Source organism: Sinocyclocheilus rhinocerous, unplaced genomic scaffold (genome assembly GCF_001515625.1).
Source record: "Sinocyclocheilus rhinocerous isolate Xijiao unplaced genomic scaffold, SAMN03320098_v1.1 scaffold955, whole genome shotgun sequence".
NCBI classification, from domain to species: domain Eukaryota; kingdom Metazoa; phylum Chordata; class Actinopteri; order Cypriniformes; family Cyprinidae; genus Sinocyclocheilus; species Sinocyclocheilus rhinocerous.
This window is the reverse complement of record NW_015646369.1, coordinates 527507-539270: the sequence shown is the minus strand read 5'-3', so window position 1 is coordinate 539270 and position 11764 is coordinate 527507. Positions and strand designations below refer to the sequence as shown.

Below are 11764 nucleotides of genomic sequence, written 5' to 3'. Positions count from 1 at the left end.
CTGTTGGTTGTAATATTGGTGAAGTAAATCCACACTTTGCTGAAGAAGCGTTAGCAAACTCTTGAGCAGCAACAACAGTACCATGTACTCGGCCATTGTTGTGTATGTTTGTTCGCGCTTGCCTTTAAAATCGACACATACTGCGCATGTCTACATACCTAACACGTACTACACACGCACATGACGTCACCATTTTCAAAGATTCCCGTTTTGGGAAACGATAACGTTGGCGTTTTCAAAAACTTGCACTTTGAAACCCGTTTTCAAAAATATGCGTTTTCAGTCCCCAAAACGCCGTTGTCGTGTAAACGAACAGGCAAAACACATAAAAAGTTTCCCGTTTTTGGCTGAAAACGTTGTTGTGTGAACGGCCCCTCAGTCATTTTAGATTGTAAAAATCAGTCCCCTGAGATTTTGCTGGCACTGTTTTTTTGTTTTTCTGAAAGTACTGAAGAAGTGACGAGATTCATGTGATTCTACATCATATTAAACACATACTGTATCGTATGTCAAAAGTACTATTCAGCAACAAACTTTATTTGTACACCCCTGCAGTCATCAGTCTATTACTGAGTGTAATGTGTGTGATTGTGTGGGTACCTGGGAAGGTGTCATTGATCTGCTGTGTGATGTCAGAGGTGCTACTGCTGCGGGGCAGAGGACTGTCTCCATCCCCCATCTCATATTCAGACAGCTGACACTCCTCCACGTCTAGTGGACAAACACACACACACACACACCTGACTCAATCACCATGCTTACCAGAACTCACAAGAAAAACTTTCTATTCATGGGCCATTTTCATACTAACAGGGCAAACATGCATGCTGAAAATCTGATTATAAACTGTGCTTTAATAATTAAGTGGAAGTTTGCCACAAGCAGTTCTGAGGGCACTAATGGAAAACACCTTCTGAATTTGCACGATGATAGAGAATCGAGTAAAATAAGTTATATAGTGCACTTAAACACTTTCCATCTGGCTCGTGAGGGTTTCAATCTCATTGACTGTCTACAAAGTTTGCATGCTCTTACAAACACACTAAAGTTCCAAGTAGATGCTCCACATGCGTCTAGAGATACTCTTTAATTCAGTTCTTGGAGCGTGAATGAAGCGAGCGAGTGTTTCCATTAGTGCTCTCTGCACTTCCTCTGGCGGTCTGGAATGAAAGGAAATAGAAGTATCCTTGTAAAAACAAAGCATTTATACACTGGATTATCTGCCTTTTCCTGGCTATACTACATCTTAAATGAAAGCAGATGACGGCAAGATAGAAAACGGGAAATGAAAGTTCCGTGCCGGAGACAGGAAACAGGAAGTTACCTGAGAGTCTGTGAGAGCAGTGAGAGTTGTGAGAGATACCGGGTAAGAAAGAGCTGACAGTGTGGAGCAGCATGGGCACACTCTTAGTGGCCGGCAAAGCCTCACAAAGATGCACACAGTTGCTGATAGATTGACTTCGCTTTGCTGCCCACAGAAGCAGCGAAGGAGAGCGCAGGGGAGAGAGAGATAGAGACAGACAGACAGTCAGAGAGAGAGACGGGGAAAAGGATCAGTTGCATTCTACAGCTGTGGTAATAGCAAGACAATTTATTAAAGGTGAAGCGTGTCATTTCTGTGCCAGCAAACTCACACCTCTGGCTGAGCCAATATTTAGGCTTCAGAATTCGTAAAGTTGTGTTCATTTGTAAAGATTATTCTGAAGAACAAAACCTTTTGTTGGTCACAGAACTTATTTTCTGCAATAATCCAAAAGCCAATGGAAAATCCTATTGGTTTTTGTGAAGGGAACCAGGGTGATGCTGGCTTATGGGTCAGCCTGCAAAAATACGTCAACACTGCTCAGACTGATGGTTTGTTTTAGGGATGTTCATTTTAACCGGTTAACCGTTAACCGACCGTAAGAATTTTTGACCGATTAATACAATCAGTTAAACGGTTTAAAAAGTCAATTAATTATTTTTTTCCCAGTAATTTATCAAAATATTTAAAAAGGTTTGCTGCATGGTTAAAATACGCTACGCGTATATAAAAAAGTTGCGTTTAAAAAAAAAAAACCCATGTTCTGTTGTTTGCTGCATTTTTCGGATGTAAAATTAATCCCCGGGAAACACATGTTAGTATTTTTAATGGGTCACAGACACTTATCCTGTCTAATTTAATTCAGATCTAATTTAAAATAATCTTGTCGGTTAACGGTTAATAATCGGTTAACGAGCATCGGTTAAATAACCGAAATGAACATCCCTAGTTTGTTTAAAAGCACCTATTAATTAGCTTACTTCGAAATGTCTCTGCATTTTGAACTGGAATAGGAGACAGTATTTTAAAATCCTCAAAAATGACACACTTCAGCTTTAAATGAACAGCATGTTGTTCCCAACCCTGCAGTAACACAAAAGAGGTTGTCATTGAGTGTTTTTTTTTTTTTTGTCTATTGATGTTTTGGAAATGCAGATAATACTTTGAAACTGAAATCAAGTGGGATTTAAGCAAATCAATGATGGAAAATACAATTATGCCTACAGTCGCGTTTCTCAGATTCACAAACATAAAAAGGTCCAAAACAAATGCATACAAGAACCAAATGAGAGTAACAAAATGGCTAGGGTGCTGACAACATTAGGAACCACAATATTGCACAGCCTTTTCACTATCTTAGCCATTACCCTGCTTTGATTCATCATTATAAAATGAATAATGAACGTATGAATATATCCACACAAAACAATACATCTGAAAAAGAGAACACTGTAGATTTTTCTATGCCTAATCGATGGAAATTATTATTTAGGAATTAAAAAATAAATATAATTAATTATTCACAAAAGTCAATTTTATAGAAATATTGTTTAGAATCAGCATGCAAGTTGTGATTATCTTTTTTTTCTGTATTGTGAAAAATGGCTTATAAAAACAGAAAAATTATCAAGGATGGGACTTGATTTTGTCCATTGGGATCATTGTCATTTGCGAATTGCTGCAATATCCTGTGTGTGATAAGTTGCTGGAGGGGTGAGGTTCTTGTCCCATGCTCACAGGAAAATTATTTAAATTAAAATTTTATTATTTTGATTAAAGATGAGCACATGACTTTAAAAAATAGTAATGATAATGTGCACAGATAAATCACTTATGGTAAACAAAACAATATTCCATAAAAAATAGGCCAATCAGAGCACACATCGCTTTTTCAGACCGATTAGTTTTGTAAAAATCGACGCGTTTCAAAAAGGCGGGGCATAGAGGAGAAACAATAATGTACAGTATGTGGAAAATAATGTGTTTTTTGAACTTTAAACCGCATAAACACATTTCATTACACCAAATACACAAAATAATGTTCTTTTTAGCAGCATCATATGACCCCTTTAAAGATAAACCTTTTAGTGCAAAAACACCGGTAATTCCCACCTCATGCTCTTAGTTCTGATTAGACTGCGTCACATCTGGTCAGGCAGTTGCATACAGCTGTAAACCTAAGAAATTTCAATGCTAACGAAGCTCAAATCTGATCTGAAAATCCCAAATATGCATATAGTCGGAACTTGACACAACTCCTGTACTACTCTCCACTGGAAATTAATGACTTCCAGTCGGTCTTTCATCAGAGATAGGAAAGGTGGCTTGAGAATGACAGCCTGACACAAGCGATAAAAAAAAAAAATAGAATGTATCTTCTACACGAGTGACCTGTAAGTCTGGTGGCTTACAGTAACACTACACACCTTTCCTCTCTTCATGGTCCATTGATATATCAGTCATGTCTATGTAATCAGGGTCAAGGGGTTGTTGAAATGACTAAGCCAAAGTATGAGCAATAGTAAATACAGAGTTCTGGCATGAAACTCTAGATGGCGCAGTCCGATAGGTCTTGCTCAATCCTTAGCAGTTGCAGCTTGCTTCAGAAACCCTCCCCCTTCCCCAGCTCCACCTGTATAGATCTGCTACGAGGTGATTTATGTATGCTATATGGGGGTTATTCATATGTGTTTTATGTGCAGCAGCAATATTTCTTACATGATCACAGCAGCATGTTGTGGATGTATTGGCAGTAGCATGTCTCGGTACTTGCTCTGCCGCAGCAGCAGCAGCGTAGCAGATCTATTCCGCCAAGACCAAATACATTAACATTGTCATGTACATTACCATGCTAATCCCTCCAAGAGTTGTCATGACAGAACAGTGAACGCCAATAAAAACACACAGACTAAAATGCAGATTCTGTTTCACGACTCCATGAAGGCATCACATCAAAGTGCAATCTGAATGAACTCTGGAAGTGTTAGTTCTGTAAAGAGCATTTTCACCAACAACCGATTGGTATTTTTACTAGAAATAAGCTGAAACAGAGGACACACGCGCTCTCGTTTGGCTCATGGCGTCCTTTGATACTCAATCCCGAGAAGGAAATATGAAGCACATTATTTCAAGTTTGCTCTGCCAGCTCTGATAAGACAAAACATTAGCATTGTGTTTTTTTGGCCACTCCATGTCACGTCTGGAGAAAAGCTGTGAAAGCGGAGGGCTCTATTATTCCCTCCACGGCGCGCTTTAATTACCGCCTTTTCTTTCTAGATTACATCGCTTTCGCCGTGTTACCTATTTATGCATATTAATGAGCATTAATTACGCTCTTAATGAAACTATCAAAAACAGGCAGGCAGTTTGATGAGGCGGCTCTCCTAACGAGGAGGAGAGGACGCTGGGCTGTTTGAAGATCAATGTAGGAGAAATCCAATTAGGCAAAAGAAAAGGGGGGAATTTAAAGCCACATCGTTTCATGTGCGCACACACAATCGAGGATGTTTCTGGGGGCGGCGTGTGCGAGAGGCATCCTTCAGTCTCAAACGCATCTACTCCAAACTCAACAAGCTCTCCACCATAACGAGATACAATCATCTCCAAACCAGGAAAGATTAAAAGGGAAATATTTCTGCGCATGGAGACAAAGAGACAAACTCATGTTTGAGAGAGAGTGTCACATGGATTCAGTTCCACTCGTTCTATACATGATGACAGCAACAGAAGAATTTCTGTCTCCACAAACGCTGTCCCACGGATGGAATTGTGGAATGCAGTCATAAAAATGGAATTTACAGCATAATGCAAAATGTCTTGGAATTTGGAAAATTTTTGCTGGAAGCTGAAAGAAATTGTGACAGAAATACATTGCTATTGTACAGTACGCTTCTCAAAAGTATGCATTAATAAAATGATTAAAACTTTTTTTATGGAATATCACATTTTTTCCTCCATGTTTTAATTTTAACACTAACGTTCTGTTGTGTAGCACTTTGCAAGACCAAAATAAAATTATTCAATTGTTGAAGTTTTATGAATTTAATTGATTATTAAAATTTTATTCAACCATTAAAACAGAATTCAGAAAAACTGAATTGTGACAAAAAAAAAAAAACAGAATCCAGAAAAAAAAAAGAATAAGGGGAAAAAATAAAAAATAAAATGCAATCTGGGAAAAACAAAACATCTTCAGGCAAATATGTTTAGAATTAAGTGAATAAAACAAAGCAAGCTGTAAGCAAGGCACCCTGCAGACATCTGAGATAGACTGTGTTCATCTGGAGTGTTCATGAGAGCTGCAGATTAACTCTAACCTGAAGCTTTCTGCCTGACGTTGTTGCGAGCTTTCTCCACAGCGGGAGCTCCAGTGGTGGTGGCACTGCGGAACCTCATGGGTTCCTGAGTGCCCACCTGATCTCCAGAGCTCCTCCAGCTCAAGGAGAACGACCGTGCTGCATCTGTAGACTTCTGGGAGTCCTGCATCACTCCTGAAACACACACACACACACACACACACACCATTACTACTGTAACTGTCTCTGATTCAAACCCCCGATATCCAGGGGTGTTACTTTACATGCAAAGCAAACATGTCAAAATGGCATTCACAATCCATTTTCTTGCTTCATAATGTGACATATTTCTGAGTAGAACAAGACATTCGATTTAGGGGATGAAAATGAACTTGTTTTCCCCAGAAGAAAGTGACAGTGTATTGTTTATGGTCAATAAACTTCGGATTAATTAATAAAAGTAGCAATTTCACCATAAAAGCATGTAAGTAAAGTCTGCTGCGTTTGATGACTTTCAGTACTGTGAAAGTGTAAAAGAAAAGAAACGACAAACACACGCTACTGTATCAGAGTAGTTTTATCATATTAACTACACTACACAGCATGTTAGATGGTTTAACATGTTACACACTCTCATTCAAAAGTTTGTGGTCAGTAAGATTTGGTAATGTCTTTGAGAGAAGTCTCTTATGCTCTTCATAGTTTTGTGGAAACCATGGTGTATTTTCTTTAGAGTTAACTGCAGTTCAGTTGCAAGGTCAATTGAAGTACAGTTTCTATCAAGCTAAGATGCAGATTTTTACTGCTAATTTTTTTTTAATAAGGACATGACAATTTGATAGCCTTTATATAGACACTTAAGAATGTATTGCCTATTAAAGCATTATTAATGCATATTTTTCATTTAAAGGGGTCTTCTGATCATCCTTGAGATGGTTCTACACCTTCATTTGAGTCCAGCTGTGTTTGATTATACTGATTGGACTTGATTAGGAAAGCCACACACCTGTCTATATAAGACCTTACAGCTCACAGTGCATGTCAGAGCAAATGAGAATCATGAGGTCAAAGGAATTGCCTGAAGAGCTCAGAGACAGAATTGTGGCAAGGCACAGATCTGGCCAAGGTTACAGAAAAATTTCTGCTGCACTTAAGGTTCCTAAGAGCACGGTGGCCTCCATAATCCTTAAATGGAAGACGTTTGGGATGACCAGAACCCTTCCTAGAGCTGGCCGTCCGGCCAAACTGAGCTATCGGGGGAGAAGAGCCTTGGTGAGAGAGGTAAAGAAGAACCCAAAGATCACTGTGGCTGAGCTCCAGAGATGCAGTCGGGAGATGGGAGAAAGTTGTAGAAAGTCAACCATCACTGCAGCCCTCCACCAGTCGGGGCTTTATGGCAGAGTGGCCCGACGGAAGCCTCTCCTCAGTTCAAGACACATGAAAGCCCGCATGGAGTTTGCTAAAAAAACACCTGAAGGACTCCAAGATGGTGAGAAATAAGATTCTCTGGTCTGATGAGACCAAGATAGAACTTTTTGGCCTTAATTCTAAGCGGTATGTGTGGAGAAAACCAGGCACCTGTCCAATACAGTCCCAACAGTGAAGCATGGTGGTGGCAGCATCATGCTGTGGGGGTGTTTTTCAGCTGCAGGGACAGGACGACTGGTTGCAATCGAGGGAAAGATGAATGCGGCCAAGTACAGGGATATCCTGGGCGAAAACCTTCTCCAGAGTGCTCAGGACCTCAGACTGGAACTAAGGTTTACCTTCCAACAAGACAATGACCCTAAGCACACAGCTAAAATAACGAAGGAGTGGCTTCACAACAACTCTGTGACTGTTCTTGAATGGCCCAGCCAGATCCCTGACTTAAACCCAATTGAGCATCTCTGGAGAGACCTAAAAATGGCTGTCCACCAACGTTTACCGTCCAACCTGACAGAACTGGAGAGGATTTGCAAGGAGGAATGGCAGAGGATCCCCAATTCCAGGTGTGAAAAACTTGTTGCATTTTTCCCAAAAAGACTCATGGCTGTATTAGATCAAATGGGTGCTTCTACTAAATACTGAGCATTTTTCAGTTTTTCTTTTTTAATAAATCTGCAAAGATGTCAACAATTCTGTGTTTTTCTGTCAATATGGGGTGCTGTGTGTACATTAATGAGGAAAAAAAATTAACTTAAATGATTTTAGCAAATGGCTGCAATATAACAAAGAGTGAAAAATTTAAGGGGGTCTGAATACTTTCCGTACCCACTGTATATACCTATAGCTATTGTAGCTTGTTAAAGACTAAAAATATGTGAGAAATGTAATAATTCCCATCTTTTATTGTTGTTGTTGTTGTTTTCCATTTGTTGGGGGTCAGTTTGACCCACATATTTTTTGTTCAAGCAGCACAACACAATTTCTTTTTTTTTTTGGTCATGACTACTTGTACTGACTGTACACAAATGTGCAAATAAATACAAGTTACTATAAATATTATCTAACATTGTACTAAATTTAAGTAGCATTTATTGCTATTTGTACTTGCTTTGCCTTTTCTTATTACTTTTTCTCAAATCTTTGTGAGGGTAAACTCACAATTCTTTTCAGAGCTGCAACAGTGTAATAATTAAAATCCAAAACATCAAAAACAACCTCTGAAGGATTTTTTGACTGTGAAACTTAAAGTCCCCCTGTAGTGAAAATCTTATGTTGTTTATTTGTCTATGTGGTGTTTTTAATTTGCTTTTAGACAAACCGTGCGCCAATCCATTAATCAACACCATTGCTGAGTATTTTCTCCTTAAAACTGTAGTTTCCCAATGACAGTCCCAGAAACGTGGTTTGAAACAGCCCTCGGTTTGCCATGTCACAAAATTCAATAACCAATCACGTCAAGGGATAGATTCCTATCATTAGCATATCCCTCTCTCCATTTATACAAATGCGGCGCGCATAAAGATCATAGCATAGAGATTGCATGCAAAATATAGGATTACCAGCACAAAACATCCATGAAGCTGTGGTTTAACGTGAATTTAGAACCGCTAACTTGAATAATAGCGCGCGCGAATTAAGAATCACAAACTTGGCTGCATCTTGTCTTCAAGGCATTTTGAGGACACAACATCGTCAAGTAAGTAACTTTAACGACTGTTACAGTGTCCGCTGTAGTTGTCCGCTAGTAAAAACATAGTTTTATCAGTCATTATCCATGGATCAGGAGGCCTTGGCTGGTATGACTGAGTGGAGGCGGGGCTAATTTGCGTATTCATAGATCTGTGCATAGTAAATGAGGCAAGGGTGTAGAATTACATTCAAGCTATTTTAAGGCATGAGAAAATTATTTTCAGAAGAAAAAAACATTTAAATATGTAATTTTAATGATCAAAGATGTGTTTTAAGGGATACCATCTTTGACTACAGGGGGACTTTAAATAGATACGAAATTTTGCTTTTCTTTCTTCCTTTCCTTATTTTTTAAAGTTTAAAAAAGCATCTATTTGAAATAATTACAAAAATTGTATCACTGTTAATGTCTTATAAGTTATACTTTTATTATTTATCTGTTTATTATGTCTATGCTGAATACAATTATTATTATTATTATTATTATTATTATTATTATTTTTACTTGCTCCAAACATTTGAATGGTATCACGGTTTCCAAAAAAAATAAATATATAAAGCAGCACAATCATTTTCAACATAGATAATAATAACAACAAATCATATTAGAATCAATGCATATTAGAATGATTTCAGAAGGATCTGAAATATATTCAAATATAAAACATTTCCTTTAAATTGTGATAATATTACCGTTTCATGTTAAGCTGAGATGAGAGGGTGTGTGTGTACTTGTTTATGCTACATTGTGAGGACCAAATGTCCCCACGAGGTAAAAACATTTTAAAAATATAAAATTATGTTTATCTGAAAGTGTAACAATGCAAACAGGTTTTCTGTAAGGGGTAGGTTTAGGGTTAGGGGATAGAAAATATCGTTTGGTCAGTATAAAAGTAATAGAAGTCTATGGAAAGTCCCAACAATTCACAGAAACAAACATGAGTGTGTGTGTGTGTGTGAGAGCACCTGCAGGGTGGGCTGGATGCCAGCCTTCATGTCCTGATTCTGTTCTTCAGTCATACAGCCTCTGCTGATGGCACTGCTGAAGGAGTAAGTGCGCCCCCAACTGGACGATCGTTTGTGTCCATGAGTCTCCAAGACCTGACGGGTTGATACAGAGCAGGTGAGTGGAAATAACTTAATGAATCAGCATAAACAGTATTTTGTGTATGAGCGTACCTGCACGTGTGCAGTGTCCGTCTCAGAGATGAGGTGCTCTTCCTCTCCATCTTCCTCCTGGCTTGTTGTCTCAGGCTCAGCCATGAAATTAGGTTTTTCCTGCAGAATCCACTTCCTATATACTTTGATCACCTTGCGAGTGACTGAAGCTTCACAGGCCGGCAGAAGGAAAGCCTAAGTAACGATAAAGAACAAATTATACACACTCACACAGTTTTTACAAGTCTCATCTTCTATAACAGGGACTTTTGAACTGTTTGATACCAAGGGTCCTCTTATAACATATTGTAAAATGTAAAACAACAGTTATACATATTGTTTCCAAAAAAAAAAAAAAAAAACTTTCTACTCTGAATTTTTCACTTGGCTTAATGCAGGGGTTAAAGCAAAAGAAAAAATATATATTTTGACTGAAAATGCTTCCACAACCAAACCTGTCACACACCCAGTTTAAGAGCAGTTTTTTTCTTGTAATTAGGAGCACTTGTCCTAATTAAAAAAATTTAGGAGCACCTTCTAATCAGTAATAAATAAATTCTGACCAAAAATTTGCCTTCCTAATACGAGGTGACATTTGACTTATTTGAAGTTATTTACAGGGGCATTTTCTTTTTACCTTTGTAAATGCATTTTTCTAATTTTATTAAATGCATGCAGTGTTTCCTCTAGGATTTTTTTCCAGCTGTGGTGGTGGCAGGACTATTTCCCATGGACCACGTCCCCTCCCCACCCAAGAATCACGTGCACTCAGAATTGAATTTATTTTAAATAAAAAAGACAAATAAATAGTAAAATAATAAAACAAGATCAAATAAATTAATTACAATCAATAGCACAAACAAAAACAATAACAAGATACAAATTAAATTAACAGTACTTTAATTTTTTCAGTTAGGTCTAACTATAAACTATTCAACTGTAAAATAACACTGATAGTCTTCACTGTATAATGAAAGACAGCAGAAGGTTTATTTAGGCTGTTGTCTCTTTAAGACCTCATGCACAAATCTTATATACTGTTACACATGGCTCTATGCTTACTTTTCTTTTTAGGAGCGCTTGTCCTCCTAATTTAAAACATTTAGGAGAACCTTCTGATCAATAATTCTGATAAAAAATTGTATCAAAAGGTGACATTTGACTCCTTAAAGTGACTTGCAGGGGTATTTTCTTTTTACCTTTTTAATGGCATCATCTGTCAAATTCAAAAATGTATGTTTATACGCTTTTTAAAATGTATATTTAAAACAATATAATAAGAAGTAGAATAAGACAAATAAGTTACCAATCATGAAATTAGTATTAATAAAACAATTATTTGCACTACAGAGGTGGCACAGAAGAACACAAAAGTGGCTTGTAGGTACATTTTCAGACGTTTAATGAGGCTCAGAGGTGGCATGAGTGCAATTAAATTCATAAATTCATTTGGAGATTATTGTTTTAAATATAACATTTTGAATACAGAAATATTAAATGATTTAAATAACTGAAATTATACGTTAAAATTAAACTAAATCTTCCAGCAGGTGGCGGCAAGTCACTGATTTTATCACTGAAGAATTCATTCAATTGATTCGTTTGAACGGCTGAATCATTCAGGAATGAAGCAAGTGACTGTCTTTATGAATGGGTAATCATGAATCACTGACTCACTAGATTCGTTCAAAAACGCACTTTCATTCATGAATGAAACACCGCTGTGTTTGCTTTTAGAGATGCGCAACGACTGAGCTGTTACTTTATTTGGAACTATTTTCGTTGATGAAATAGAGCAAAATCAGGCAGTACATGTTTATTGAACTGTTGTATTAAATCAATATCACATTTGCAAACTCCTTTAATAATTATTAAAAGCTGTCACTCTCCT

The 11764-nt window shown here is 37.6% G+C and overlaps 1 protein-coding gene across 1 annotated transcript in view; it reads right to left on the bottom strand.

Annotated features, from left to right (window-relative positions):
- ralgapa2 (Ral GTPase activating protein catalytic subunit alpha 2) overlaps window positions 1–11764 on the bottom strand; it is a 190668-nt gene that overhangs the window by 86268 nt on the left and 92636 nt on the right. The window contains 6 exon segments of the mRNA XM_016511733.1: window positions 601–711; window positions 1325–1468; window positions 5620–5793; window positions 7852–7864; window positions 9682–9816; window positions 9895–10068. Coding sequence (XP_016367219.1) covers window positions 601–711; window positions 1325–1468; window positions 5620–5793; window positions 7852–7864; window positions 9682–9816; window positions 9895–10068 — 751 coding nt within the window.